The 16,063-nt window shown below is 45.0% G+C and overlaps 1 protein-coding gene across 3 annotated transcripts in view; it reads right to left on the bottom strand.

Annotated features, from left to right (window-relative positions):
* The window catches only part of LOC133655898 (ras/Rap GTPase-activating protein SynGAP-like), a 72,920-nt gene that overhangs the window by 14,971 nt on the left and 41,886 nt on the right, over window positions 1-16,063 (bottom strand). For all 3 annotated transcript variants that reach the window (XM_062056503.1, XM_062056506.1, XM_062056507.1), the window contains 3 exons: window positions 15,521-15,711; window positions 14,504-14,708; window positions 12,029-12,598 (listed from right to left, as the gene is read on the bottom strand). In XM_062056503.1, coding sequence (XP_061912487.1) covers window positions 12,029-12,598; window positions 14,504-14,708; window positions 15,521-15,711 — 966 coding nt within the window. The remainder of the gene's footprint in view (window positions 1-12,028; window positions 12,599-14,503; window positions 14,709-15,520; window positions 15,712-16,063) is intronic.

Genomic DNA, 16,063 nt, shown 5'->3' with positions numbered 1-16,063 from the left:
CTATTCGGGCTCCAATATTATGGAATGCCCTCCCGGTAAAAGTTAGAGATGCTACCTCAGTAGAAGCATTTAAGTCTCATCTTAAAACTCATTTGTATACTCCAGCCTTTAAATAGACTCCCTTTTTAGACCAGTTGATCTGCCGTTTCTTTTCTTTTCTTTTCTACTCTGCTCCGGGGTGGACCGCTAGCCTGTCCATCGGATGGGGACATCTCTACGCTGCTGACCCGTCTCCGCTCGGGATGGTTCCTGCTGGCCCCATCATGGACTGGACTTTCGCTGATGTGTTGGACTTTCACAATAATATGTCAGACCCACTCGACATCCATTGCTTTCGGTCTCCCCTAGAGGGGGGGGGGGGGGGGGGGGGGGGGTTACCCACATATGCGGTCCTCTCCGAGGTTTCTCATAGTCATTCACATTGACGTCCCACAGGGGTGAGTTTTCCTTGCCCGTATGTGGGCTCTGTACAGAGGATGTCGTTGTGGCTTGTACAGCCCTTTGAGACACTTGTGATTTAGGGCTATATAAATAAACATTGATTGATTGATTGATTGATTGATAAAGCATCCACCATAAGGGTAGTATTTTTCTTGTATTTGTGACAATATAAATATGAGCATATGTTGTTACTTTCACCATATTGAATAAGTTACATAAAAGTTAGGGTTTAGTTGAGTTTGAGTTATTTGTGATATCGCTAAGGGGTCCCCTACCCTAACAACACCCCCCAGTGGACCATAGAGGCTAATGAGACAATCATTGACCTCAAACATGACCTGTCCTCCGCTACTTGACTATTAGCTGACCTTTTTCTTAGATGTTTCTGAAAGTGATAGTATGACTAACACAGTCCTTTTTTCAGAAACAGAAGGGGGTGAGTGAGGGTGGATACAGACTCCTTGGAACAAAATCGACAATCATCCGACTCTGACACATTCCACAGTTTTAACATTTTTCCCGTGGGTAAGAAGTTATAACTAATTTTAATTTGAAAATAACGATTTTATACATCGATAGTAGTTTAGTAGATCAAATTTAGAATATGGAGGAGGTGAGGGTGAACCAGGTATAGTCTTTGATTTCACTGATATGATCAATACGGTACAAGGGAAAAGGTACGTACTAACTTGTGTTGACAATCACAGTGGTTGGCCGGAAGCAACAACAACCTCAAAAGAGGATGCAATATCAGTAATTAAATGACTTGTGAATGACCTAGTACCCCGACATGGTTTCCCCAAAAAGATTAGGTCAGACAACGGCAACCATTTAAAAAAAAAAAAATACTCACTTAGCCTTGGTCGAAAAGGCTTTCGGACTAGAACACAGGTTTGGGGTACCATCCTGAGTCCCAAGGTAAGGTTGAAAGGATGGACCAGAACATTAAAAACTAATTGGCTAAAATCTGTGCACAGACCAAATTTAATTGGATTGACATGTTGCAATTAGCGTTAATGATCATTCGAAGGTCCGTGAATAAAACTGTTTTACCGCCCTTTGAGTTTTTCACCCTATGAGCTGCATACAGGTCAGCCATTCACAGGACCAGCAGCCCCCCATGGAAGGAGGACTCAGCGTAAAACCAAAATGGTATTTTACACAAAAAATGCAGAATTTATGTGCCAGTTCTTCTGTACAGATACGAGGATGACAGCCCGCCACTCCAGATTCCCTTCCGCCCGCTGAGAGGGTCAAGATCTAGGTCATCAAACGCAAGTGAACGGAGCCCAGGTGGACTGGTCCCTTCAAGGTCGTGGAACGTACGTCCCACGCCCTTCGATTGGCTGGTTAAAGGGACACCTGGTACCACCTCTCCCTCTGCACTCCTGCTGAAGAACCTGACAGATCACCAGCGGATGTCATTGCTGACATCGCCACAACATCTGCCCCACTCGACCCCCTAGCGGCGCCTTTTGAGCCTGAGGCATCTGAAGAAGAACGGGAGCAGAAAACGACTCATTTTTAGTGTGTGTGTTAACGAGGTAACACACATAAGGGGTGATTGTGCTAGTAACCTCTCCCCCTCTAGGTCATAGAAGAGCGAGGCTTTAATTACACACACAATCCTACAGCCCAGAAGACGACGCTGAGAGAGAGATTTTCTACCTATATTACTCTTTTTAACTTCTATATTGTATATCCTTATTTGAGACCAGCCTTTATACTCGAAGTTATCCAATTTCTCTTGCTTGTTTGCAGCATAACTATCTGTGTCGTTACACTAAGTGAAAAGTTTGATGTTTATCCCCGTTTTGTTACCTAAATTACTCTGATTTTGATAGACGAAAGGCAGGATGTTACACCCGACTAGTATTCCCTGACAGACTGCTGATTGGGCTTGTTCTACTGTCTTTGTGTCTCAGTTCTTCCTTCCTGACGACATCCATCCATCCATCCATCCATCTTCTTCCGCTTATCCGAGGTCGGGTCGCGGGGGCAGCAGCTTAAGCAGGGAAGCCCAGACTTCCCTCTCCCCAGCCACTTCGTCCAGCTCCTCCCGGGGGATCCCGAGGCGTTCCCAGGCCAGCCGGGAGACATAGTCTTCCCAACGTGTCCTGGGTCTTCCTCGTGTCCTCCTACCGGTCGGACGTGCCCTAAACACCTCCCTAGGGAGGCGTTCGGGTGGCATCCTGACCAGATGCCCGAACCACCTCATCTGGCTCCTCTCGATGTGGAGGAGCAGTGGCTTTACTTTGAGCTCCCCCCGGATGGCAGAGCTTCTCACCCTATCTCTAAGGGAGAGCCCCGCCACCCGGCGGAGGAAACTCATTTGGGCCGCTTGTACCCGTGATCTTGTCCTTTCGGTCATAACCCAAAGCTCATGACCATAGGTGAGGATGGGAACGTAGATCGACCGGTAAATTGAGAGCTTTGCCTTCCGGCTCAGCTCCTTCTTCACCACAACGGATCGATACAGCGTCCGCATTACTGAAGACGCCGCACCGATCCGCCTGCCGATCTCACGATCCACTCTTCCCTCACTCGTGAACAAGACTCCGAGGTACTTGAACTCCTCCACTTGGGGCAGGGTCTCCTCCGCAACCCGGAGATGGCACTCCACCCTTTTCCGGGCGAGAACCATGGATTCGGACTTGGAGGTGCTGATTCTCATCCCAGTCGCTTCACACTCAGCTGCGAACCGATCCAGCGAGAGCTGAAGATCCTGGCCAGATGAAGCCATCAGGACCACATCATCTGCAAAAATCAGAGACCTAATCCTGCAGCCACCAAACCAGATCCCCTCAACGCCTTGACTGCGCCTAGAAATTCTGTCCATAAAAGTTATGAACAGAATCGGTGACAAAGGGCAGCCTTGGCGGAGTCCAACTCTCACTGGAAACGTGTCCGACTTACTGCCGGCAATGCAGACCAAACTCTGGCACTGATCATACAGGGAGCGGACCGCCACAATCAGACAGTCGGATACCCCATACTCTCTGAGCACTCCCCACAGGACTTCCCGAGGGACACGGTCGAATGCCTTCTCCAAGTCCACAAAACACATGTAGACAGGTTGGGCAAACTCCCATGCACCCTCAAGGACCCTGCCGAGAGTATAGAGCTGGTCCACAGTTCCACGACCAGGACGAAAACCACACTGTTCCTCCTGAATCCGAGGTTCGACTATCCGGCGTAGCCTCCTCTCCAGCACACCTGAATAGACCTTACCGGGAAGGCTGAGGAGCGTGATCCCACGATAGTTAGAACACACCCTCCGGTTCCCCTTCTTAAAGAGAGGAACCACCACCCCGGTCTGCCAATCCAGAGGTACCGCCCCCGATGTCCACGCGATGCTGCAGAGTCTTGTCAACCAAGACAGCCCCACAGCATCCAGAGCCTTAAGGAACTCTGGGCGGATCTCATCCACCCCCGGGGCCTTGCCACCAAGGAGCTTTTTAACTACCTCAGCAACCTCAGCCCCAGAAATAGGAGAGCCCACCACAGATTCCCCAGGCACTACTTCCTCATAGGAAGACGTGTTGGTGGGATTGAGGAGGTCTTCGAAGTATTCCCTCCACCGATCCACAACATCCGCAGTCGAGGTCAGCAGAACACCATCCTCACCATACACGGTGTTGATAGTGCACTGCTTCCCCTTCCTGAGGCGGCGGATGGTGGTCCAGAATCGCTTCGAAGCCGTCCGGAAGTCGTTTTCCATGGCTTCCCCGAGCTCCTCCCATGTCCGAGTTTTTGCCTCCGCGACCGCCGAAGCCGCACACCGCTTGGCCTGTCGGTACCTGTCCGCTGCCTCCGGAGTCCTATGAGCCAAAAGAACCCGATAGGACTCCTTCTTCAGCTTGACGGCATCCCTCACCGCCGGTGTCCACCAACGGGTTCTAGGATTACCGCCACGACAGGCACCAACTACCTTGCGGCCACAGCTCCAATCATCCGCCTCGACAATAGAGGTGCGGAACATGGTCCATTCGGACTCAATGTCCAGCACCTCCCTCGTGACATGTTCAAAGTTCTTCCGGAGGTGGGAATTGAAACTCTCTCTGACAGGAGACTCTGCCAGACGTTCCCAGCAAACCCTCACAATGCGTTTGGGCCTGCCAGGTCTGTCCGGCATCCTCCCCCACCATCGCAGCCAACTCACCACCAGGTGGTGATCGGTAGAAAGCTCCGCCCCTCTCTTCACCCGAATGTCCAAAACATGAGGCCGCAAATCCGACGACACAACTACAAAGTCGATCATGGAACTGCGGCCTAGGGTGTCCTGGTGCCAAGTGCACATATGGACACCCTTATGTTTGAACATGGTGTTCGTTATGGACAATCTGTGACGGGCACAAAAGTCCAATAACAAAACACCGCTCGGGTTCAGATCCGGGCGGCCATTCTTCCCAATCACGCCTCTCCAGGTTTCACTGTCGCTGCCAACATGAGCATTAAAGTCCCCCAGTAGAACGAGGGAATCACCCGGGGGAGCACTCTCAAGTACTCCCTCGAGTGAATCCAAAATGGGTGGGTACTCTGAGCTGCGGTTTGGCGCGTAAGCGCAAACCACAGTCAGGACACGTTCCCCCACACGAAGGCGGAGGGAAGCTACCCTCTCGTCCACCGGGTTGAACTCCAACATGCAGGCTCTGAGCCGGGGGGCAACAAGAATTTCCACCCCAGCCCGTCGCCTCTCACTGCCGGCAACGCCAGAGTAGAAGAGAGTCCAGCCCCTCTCGAGAGAACTGGTTCCAGAGCCCTTGCTGTGCGTCGAAGTGAGTCCGACTATGTCTAGTCGGAACTTCTCCACCTCGTGCACTAGCTCAGGCTCCTTCCCACCCAGCGAGGTGACGTTCCACGTCCCAAGAGCTAGCTTCTGTAGCCGAGGATCGGACCGCCAAGTGCCCTGCCTTTGGCTTCCGCCCAGCTCACATCGCACCCGACCTCTATATCCCCTGCTATGGGTGGTGAGCCCATTGGAGGGGGAACCCACGTTGCCTCTTCGGGCTGTGCCCGGCCGGGCCCCATGAGGACAGGCCCGGCCACCAGGCGCTCGCCATCGTGCCCCACCTCCGGGCCTGGCTCCAGAGGGGGGCCCCGGTGACCCGCGTCCGGGTGAGGAAAATCTGGGTCCACAGGTTTTATTTTTCATTGAGGTCTTCGAGCTGCTCTTTGTCTGATCCCTCACCTAGGACCAGTTTGTCTTGGGAGACCCTACCAGGGGGCATAAAGCCCCCGGACAACATAGCTCCTAGGATCATTGGGACACGCAAACTCCTCTACCACGGTAAGGTGGCAGCTCAGAGAGGAGGTTCCTGACGACAGTGACTGACAAATGTCTTAGAACATACAGCGGACTTTAAATAGACTGGGTCAAAGGGGATAGCAAGACTTATTTTTTTGACCTGTGCAGTGTGATTAATTACGGGGGACACAATGTGTGTATCATGACGGCCAGCCTACGCTGTCTGGCTAGCTGTGTACAAACAAAACATGAAATGTAGGCTAATACTTTACACACACTGTAATATGATTGTCAATGTTTTTAGTCAGTACAGATTGGTGTCTTATCGCATTGTGTTGTGAATTACAAACTGAAACGCGTTTTGTGCTGACATAGAAGCTAGCTTATCTCTTGCGGTATTTAGCTTTTACGGCTAATACCGTAGCACGCCAATGTGTTAGTGCCATACTTGCCAACCTTGAGACCTCCGACATCGGGGGGTGGGGTGGGGTGGGGGGTGGGGGGGGTTAAGGGCGTGGTTAAGAGGAGAGTATATTTACAGCTAGAATTCACCAACTCAAGTATTTCATATATATACAGGGTTCGGTTCTTGGCCCTGCACTCTTTAGTATTTACATGCTGCCGCTAGGTGACATCATACGCAAATACGGTGTTAGCTTTCACTGTTATGCTGATGACACCCAACTCTACATGCCCCTAAAGCTGACCAACACGCCGGATTGCAGTCAGCTGGAGGCGTGTCTTAATGAAATCAAACAATGGATGTCCGCTAACTTTTTGCAACTCAACGCTAAGAAAACGGAAATGCTGATTATCGGTCCTGCTCAACACAGACACCTATTTAATAATACCACCTTAACATTTGACAACCAAACAATTACACAAGGCGACTCGGTAAAGAATCTGGGTATTATCTTCGACCTAACTCTCTCGTTTGAGTCACACATTAAGAGTGTTACTAAAACGGCCTTCTTTCATCTCCGTAATATCGCTAAAATTTGTTCCATTTTGTCCACTAGCGACGCTGAGATCATTATTCATGCGTTCGTTACGTTCAATGAATTCTAGCTATATATATATATATATATATATATATATATTTTTTTTTTTTTATTATTTTATTATACATATAAATAAAATAAATACTTGAATTTCAGTGTTCCGGAGGCTATCCAGTAGATGGCAGCATTGTCCTGTTTAACTTCTCCGTTCATGAATGAGTATATCATTTCGGCCACCGTGTTCAATGGAGATGTCTGTTCTACAAAATGTACAGGCAACATACATACCCCTTCCCCTTCGAACTGTCCTGGATGAACTGAAATTCTTGTTTCCATTCGTTTTGGAACTTGCAAGCGTATTTCTTCATCTTGCTCGTCGACGGCGTCACCACGTCTGTAACTTCCTCGTTCTTCTGCTTCGTCTCCTTGTTGTGTGCGCAGTTGTGCACTCTACTCTCTAAAAGCCATAGATGTTATGACGTCATTGGGCAGGCAAGCTGTTTATATTGTGGGAAAGCGGACGTGAGAACAGGCTGTGCCCACTCAGGTCCGCATTGAGCTGGAGGGGGCGTGGCCTCCAGCTCCAGCTGAATACCGGGAGTTTGTCAGGAGAAAATTTCTGCCGGGAGGTTATCGGGAGAGGCGCTGAATACCGGGAGTCTCCCGCTAAAAACGGGAGGGTTGGCAAGTATGGTTAGTGCACTAGAAAAAGAGTTCCTCAGTGTTTGCCCTTACAATAACAATGTTGCTACAGTTTGGTTATTAAACAGGTTACGGAACCTAAATTAAGTATTGTTTTTGGTTTAATGCATTTTTAAAGTTATTTTGTGGTAGAATTGATTGCTCCTACCATGAATTGATTTACGTGGACCCCGACTTAAACAAGTTGAAAAACTTATTCGGGTGTTACCATTTAGTGGTCAATTGTACGGAATATGTACTGTACTGTACAATCTACTAATAAAAGTTTCAATCAATCAATCAACCCTATCAGCTGTATTTCAGGCCACCAAGAACGAGCAGATTTGTATATGCTAGAAAGCGGTCTTCTTGTCTCATAGGGATTGTGAAGGATAGGTAACATTTCAAAAAAGTGCAGTTCCCCTTCAACATTATTATAAGACACACAAACACCAACCTGCCAACTGCTTCATGAACTGTGTGACAGGTGGTAATTTTGCCTTTGCAGCTAAATACTTTTTAGATTGTGTATGTTTGTGTCAAGATTTTTGTGCAAAGTAGTTGTGACTGGGAAGCTCGTCTAGCATGTCAATTATTTCTAACAGCTTTTTTCTACGGTTGAAACTGGGAAAAAATCCTTAGCAATGTCATGGGACACCACGTTACTAATAGCGCACCACTTTTCCTTCCATGTGGAATTCAACAGGAAAAAGAAGCTATGCATATGCAAATCATATTAAAAATAGCCATGTGCTTGAGCTCGGCACGGTCTGACCAATCAAAGGTCAGTAGGAGGTGCTTCTTTCTCGCGTTTCGAGTGAACGGCAGAGCGATTGTCAGCCTGTCAGTGCTAGCGTCTCTGAGAACTATCAACACATCAATCAGTCTGATGAGTAAAAGTTGGCACTTCATGTGAACCGTTACCCAGCAGTTTGGCTAAAAAAAAGACACTTGATACATGAGAGCCCAGGTTCTCCAACTAAGACGTTGCCCGCCCTCTACCATGTTTGATGACTGAATGTGTGAGCTAGTAGCCGGATTACAGCCCCGCCGCCCTCTGTGCAAGGAGGGGCACACAGAGTGATCAGTCTGTACGTGTCCATGCACTAAATTACCCCGATTTCTCAAATAGTTTGGCTCCTAATAAGCCTCCTACAGCCCATGGAAACACCTTAATCGGATCGTGTTCGGTTTTTGAAAAGTCGAACTAACACACCAGGATTATGCGATTGGAAACCAGATCTCACAGCCTACGCGGAGGGGCAGAAATAGCGCAGTACAACAGAACACAGCGTTATCATTGAATCATCGTTGAAACTGGCGCATGCGCGATACATAGGGTCTTCTCCGGCTGCACGACTGGCTGTGTGCAGCCGGAGAAAACCCTATGTATCGCGCATGCGCCAGTTTTAACGTGCGGGATTACAACCCGGAAGCTGATACCATTCAATAAAAACATAACAATTGTTATGAAGAGGATACTTTTTATTTGCTTCACAAATTAAAAGAACAGATTGTAAATTTATTTAAGACGGTAGCTAGGGAAATGTCGTCTTAATTCGGACTCTCGAACAAAATACAAATGATGAAAGATAATGAAGCAGGTATATTAAGGCAAATAATAAAGTGTCCACAAACCTCTTCTTGCTGCATTTTTGCACTCCAAACTGATTAGCAAACACTCTCTATGCACAACTGGCAAGATAGTCCAGAACATAGCAAACTTTATCTAGAACAGTATCGACCATGGCACGAACGGTCTTTTCCTTCGGATTTAAAACTATCAAACGACAGAGCCTTATGAATGAACTCATTCTAAAGTTTTTGTTTTCATGAAAAATCCTTCAAAAAAACTCTTCCGCCGGTCTGTCTTTGCTTCGGACCTGCATCTGCCCCGATACAACCTTGGTAGTAGAGTCATGTAGTAAAGCAATCCAAGATCATTTCTTGATAATGTCTGCTATTTAACATCAACATATCCATTACTGACATAATATTTGTAACCTGTGCCAATATTACAGTGGACATCAGTTAAAAGAAGTTGTAGGGATCCGCAGATGGCTAGTGTGACGTCATAGGTCACCGGAAAAGGAACTAATTTAACCGCGCTAAAATAAAATAAGCACCCCACAGTGTACGGGAGGCACATGGCGTATGACCAATAGTCGCATTAGAGCAAGTGCATGGACATTTGGACTTAAAATGTAGGTGTGAAAATACAAAATTAACAATTTGAGGAATCAGACTAATTTAGTGTATGAAAACGTAGTGACAGACACTTCCTTGTCAATCACTTGTCCATTGGTTATGGTTTAAAGGCCTATCCCAGACAGAACCATTTTTAGGTTGAAACTGTGACTATATGTATGATGTTTCAGCCTTTTACCCCCACGCAAACTGCGTTTTTGGTGGTCTGAAACTACAGTTTTGAGAACAGTCTCCAGAGTGGGAAAATCTGAAAACTCTGGCATTGTCGTTTCCATGGGGCAAAGGAAGCCGCCAAAGTAGTTTATTTAGTTTAGTTCGAACATGCTACACAGATGCGCAAAAATTTTACACTTGTTAGATCAACTTTGGATGGATTTATTCTAGGAGCAAAATGCAAATGAAAGGGTTAAAATCTTTTTTTCTTTTTTTTTTTTTTTTTTATAATACTCGCATGAACAATAGTTCCAGTAAAATGCTCACACTGTACAGCAATATGAGTGAGAGCGAACTGGAAGCACCAACTCTGCATTGGTGACAGGCTTCCACAAATAACATGGCAAACACTGGATCAATTTTTTCAAGACCGCGGGCGTTCTTCGTCTGTGCTGACTCAGTGCTCACATGCTGAGAGAATTGATGCGGCTCGCCAAGGAAAAAACTATTGTACTGCCGATCCTAAAAAGCAGGTGTTGATGTATTTTTGTAGTTATCGACCTGGTATCGAACTATTGATACTTTTGACAACATTAGCCCTGAGAATATGATATAGGTAAATGAGACTATTCACTTGTTAGTCTTCACAGAAGACGGACCGACTATCTTTTCCTCGTTACTACTTCCAGTAGGTGTAATGCCTTAATATGGTGCAATAAAAAGGACCATTTGGTAATTAATTAATGAAGAACAATAGCCATAATGTTGACTGTGTTAAAAAGCACAACAAGATTGAGATGTTTGTTCCTCACAGCCTACGCGGAGGGACAGAAATAGCGCAGGACAACAGAACACAGTGTTATCTATAGCAATTTACACGCTGTGAGTGACTAGTTAAGAGTACAACTCACAAACTATAGACTACATGTGGCTTCGAATACCTGAAATGATGGAACGTTTTGCAGCATGACTGCAAGTGCGAGCACAAAAGGATGGAGGCCAAGAACCTTGACTCTGCTCTCTTTAGAAAAAAAAACACTTAAATTTGTACCCTGACATTGGTTCCTAAAAGTACAACAAGTACAGCAGCTGGCAACGCATAGTCAACACCTACACATTCTAATGAGCTCCAATACAAACGCAGGATCCAAAATCCTGCCTACACAACCAGTATAATATAGTGTTCAGTTCTGACTGGCATGGTCAGAAAGCTATATATTTGACAAAATTAATATTGGGGTTGTTGTTTGCACAGTACAATAGTAGTACTACTAATACTACTACTAAAATGCAATGCAATATTTTAAGTAAGGCCCTGGATCTCATAAAATGTCCAGGTAATTTATTTACTGTTTAAACCAGGGGTCACCAACCTTTTTGAAACCAAGAGCTACTTCTTGGGTACTGATTAATGCAAAGGGCTACCAGTTTGATACACACTTAAATAAATTGCCAGAAATAGCCAATTTGCTCAATTTACCTTTAACTCTATGTTATTATTAATAATTAATGATATTTATCTTGTGGAAACACTGATCATCTTATGATTTCTCACAATAAATATATATAGAAACAGATAAATATCAATATGCAACACTTTATTTTATATTTTCTCTAAGTGCACATTTTTCAAATTGAACATTTTCAAATGATCACTTCTAAGACAGTCTTATGAAATCACAATATCCCATTTTAACTAGCTAGCCACTAACATTTTTTAACAAATCATGAATTACTTTGCACCATGTTTGTACAAATAATAACTCATGTAAATACAAAAGTCAACTCTCAAATTTTTAAATAAATCATGTCACACTTTTGAACTGGACACCAAATCTGTTATCTGTTTCTTTGTCAGTTAGTGGGAAGTCTGGCATTGCATAGGTATATGTGTTTAAATATCCTAAAATCCTTTTTAAGGTTGTATTTTTTCTCTAAAATTGTCTTTCCTGAAAGTTATAAGAAGCAAAGTAAAAAAATAAATGAATTTATTTAAACAAGTGAAGACCAAGTCTTTAAATATTTCTTGGATTTTCAAATTCTATTTGAGTTTTGTCTCTCTTAGAATTAAAAATGTCGAGCAAAGCGAGACCAGCTTGCTAGTAAATAAATACAATCTAAAAAATAGAGGCAGCTCACTGGTAAGTGCTGCTATTTGAGTTATTTTTAGAACAGGCCAGCGGGCTACTCATTTGGTCATTACGGGCTACCTGGTGCCCGCGGGCACTGCGTTGGTGACCCCTGGTTTAAACTAACAAACACTCATTTCTTTATATTTAAAGGGAAGCAGCCTTACCTGCACTTGCAGTGACAGCTGATGCCAAACAAAGTCGTTCTGGTTCTGCCGGGTGAAGTCGTCGCTGTAACTGTGCGAGTGGACGATGCTGGGCTGCACCAGGCTGTTTTGGGAGCGAAGGGCCGACAAATCCTCGCTGCGGGAGAAAGCGTTGTTGCCGAACGCCGGCGCGTAGTCATGGTGGCCGTTCTCCGGCTCTGGAGCGAGGAGGAGCGGCGGTGGAGGAGGATGTGCCGGCGAGTTCTGGGCGGCCAGATGGAAGAGAGGGTTCTGGAAAGACAGGGGGAAGTGCATGGCCGCGGCCGCCTGCTGCTGCTGCTGGGAGATGGATTCGGTGGGGCCGCCAATGTGGCCCATCTGGCTCAGCCTCAAACCGGACCCCGCCGAGCCGCTGGGAAGGTGCCCTCCCATGCGGAGAGGGCCGCCCAGGTTGCCGAAGCTGTGGCCCAGGCCGGCTATGGAGGCCTGGGAGGAGGTGAGCATGTCTCCCACAGAGTTCAGGTTGGAAATGCTGTTCATGCGTGAGTCTTGAAGGTCCATCATGGACACACTCTTGTTAACGCTGTGTACCTGAGTACATAGACAACTATTATTATAAGTCACGTGCTAACATGCTACCATAAATTAACTATAATACAGTCCACTGATCTGTGTTAGATTAATACTTTCTGAAAGGGAACCAATGATGAATTATAAATATTGTTCCACTGTTGGATACTTCTGTTAAACAATGCCAAAGGCTAAACAAAGATTAAACAATCAGAAGGTTAATGCATTTGGACCCGTAAGTACAAGTTGGATTATCCACTAACCAGGCGAAATAGACACCGACATTACTACTTGGTTTGAGGAAACAAGAAAAATGTAGAATCAAGTATTAGTTTTTTCATGTAATTGTGGCATGGGCAAAATTTTACTGACGTGCAACACATATTGATACATTCTGTCTTCTTTTAAAAGGTGTCATATAATGATTTTTTTCTACATTTAAAACACTTCCTTGTGGTGTAAATAGCTCGTAATGGTGGTTCTTTGGTCAACATTTTGCATAGAATATGTTTTACAGGCAGTTTTCAGGTCGCTTACCGACTGTCCCGTTTTGTGGTCGGTCTTATTTACGTGCCTCCACTTGGACTGTGGCTTCTCTCTGTCATCTTTGTTGTAGTTTTTAGTGCTTCCATAACAAGTATACTGACAAATTTATAAGGTTGAACTAAACGCTCATTTGTATTAGAAATTACAACAGCGTAGGATGCATGTGCAAGTACGAGTCAATCTGCCCCACAACAAGAGGTATAGGATAAAGAAAATTTAACTACATTGTCAGACTACAACTGCAGATTCACACAAAGCACTTTGGGTACATCATACATTTATCATACATGGATAATCCACTGACGTCACAATTGGGAAAAATGTCACAATTGGGGAAAATTCCAAATGGCATGTTTGGAGGAAGTAGGAAGTAAGGCAAGATTGAAGATCTCTGCCATGCCTCCATGGTTTGATTTAAAATTTTCGGGAATTATGCAGATCCCAAATACACGAAAAAAGGGGCCAATAGGTAAGACAAGTTGGTTTTGCATAATAGGTACCCATTAAGGCAGCTCGGTATTGCTCTGAGAGTGGGCAAGTGTACCTATGGTGACCAGCGACGCTATATACTGTCCCCTGCCACATCACGCCTCACCACCAGATTTTTGGGGATCATTTTATTTTTATAATTTTTATTTTTTATTTTTAAATGGTCCTAAATTAGGCATTTTCAAGCCTAAAATGGCTAAATAAACTTAACTAGATAAAACTCTCTCATACTGTCGAACAAATTATTTCAAACAGTTTATGTTCTAGCGATGAAATGATTTGATTTATAATTATTGATTCCTACTTCGCTGATATTAATTTATCACAGTCAATTCGGGATAAACAAGGGACGATTGTATTCTTGGTTTTTTTTTTTTACCGTGACTTTAAAAAAATAAAAATAAAAATACGGTTGATGTTCGTCTTTAAACAATATAGACAATGCACATTTGAAAAATATACATTCTGATACTTTTGGAGATGTGGGTCGTGGTTTAATTTGCAATCTGGAAACGCCTCCAAACATGAACCTTTTTGCAGACACTCAAAAAAGTGGGTTGTAAATGTGACTGTGGAGCAAAATTTACACCAAAGCATATCCAATACATTATCAAGCCAACAAGGAAGTCTGTTAAATGTGGATTCATCATACGTACCATTTAAGTAAAAATCGCTGAATTTTCGCATTTCCCAATGAAATACAGATTAAAGATTTATTATACAGCCTGGATAATATATTTAATGGAAGTCTTTTGACATTACTAATCTACCCAATGGGACAAACTGCAGAAAAATGTATAAAAGTAACGCAGACAGTCCTCTGCTTACCTGTATGTGTAATGTGTAAATCTGACCCCTAAGGAGTCAGCGCCTCTCCAAACAAGGCCTCACCTTAGGGTCTGGTTCCGTGATGTCAGAGCTGCTCGTGCAGTACGCCGGGCTGGATCGGGCCAGCGGCGGGCGTGTGACGTAGAAAACTTCCCTGGACGAGCGCAAATCTCGTTCCGCCTGACGCCTCATGTTGAGGTTGGACGAGAGAGACTCCACAGCAGACACGCCGGGGGCGGGCGACGGCAGGCGGGAGATATCAATCGAACTGGACACAAGACAAAATGTTTCATTGTGAATAAAAAGTCCCTGTCTTTTCTTTGCCTGTGTGTGGCAGTAGAGCACTTTGTCCCATGATATCAAAGAGTTAACATTTTTAATGCTAACGCATTAAACGCATTAGGTTAACGCAGTCACAGGGAGAACATGTAAACTCCACACAGAAAGATCCCGAGCCCGGGATTGAACTCAGGACTACTCAGGACCTTCGTATTGTGAGGCACATGCACTAATCTGCTTATCTACAATTAATGTGTTTTAATAAAATTGTGTACATAGGGGACTTTGCTACAAAAATACTAATAAATACAAGGGTTTTTTTTGTACCATACTGCACCCAAAACGCCAGTGGAATGCTTTATGAGAGCAAGTGCAGCAAGAGGGTCTCGCTATAACAGCTATTATTGCTCTCACGTAAAGAGTTCTCATCTAAACTGTTAGGTTGTAATAACAGCCAATGTCTCTTGATGTTGAAAGGAAGCGTTAGGCGGAGAAAAGAGGTTTGGGTAAGAAGGTCTGGGATCAGATGGTGCTGGCAATTACAGATTGATAAAATACTTACAAAGCCTTCAGAGATAAATTAGGTAATGTTAGCTAGGCTCAGAAATAAGCTGGCATTGTGTTTTGAACCACTGAATCCCCATTCTGTTAGTATCTTGATGTGCGTTGCGCTGTTAATTACACCCATACGACGCTGCAGTGTCGGACGGCGTTTCCATTACAATTACCCGTCACGCCGCAGCCTCCCAAAGGACGCAACAATCTATTTTTACATGGGATGAGGAGGAGGGTAACACTTACCTGTTTAAGTCGCGCATCATCAGGCTCTGGAAGTCAGAGGACATGAGGCGATTGAACGTGGGCCGAGAGAAGAGTCTGTCCTTGGGCCGCTCGGGCTGGTGATTAGTGGTGGTGTGTAGCTGAGGGTTCCTCAGGGCCACGCTGATGTCATTCAGGAGCCGAGGCAGAGGCCCCAGTTTGAGAATAGCGTCCTGCAACAGAGGTTGGAAATGTAACGGAAAGGTAAAAATTGTTGTACGCTTTAATGGGTTTTTGCAACATGCTCTTATGATCAATCTGAGCATGTTTTAATACAGAAATAAAACTTTATAATCCTGTCGTGTTTATTTCAACCATGCATACTGTTACAATACAGTAAATCACATATGTACAGTTTCTCATTACAACTTGTCCGATAAGCAGAGCTGCACATAGGAAATAAACATCTACTTTGGGAACACTTCAAGTACCCAAACCCATATTTTATGCTATTTGCCACAGCTAAAAGCAGAACAGCATGCGGCTACTAACTCTTGACCAGAGGACACTTCATCAAGTCAAACT

This window comes from Entelurus aequoreus, linkage group LG08 (assembly GCF_033978785.1).
Source record: "Entelurus aequoreus isolate RoL-2023_Sb linkage group LG08, RoL_Eaeq_v1.1, whole genome shotgun sequence".
NCBI lineage: Eukaryota > Metazoa > Chordata > Actinopteri > Syngnathiformes > Syngnathidae > Entelurus > Entelurus aequoreus.
This window is presented reverse-complemented; position numbering and strand designations above follow the sequence as displayed.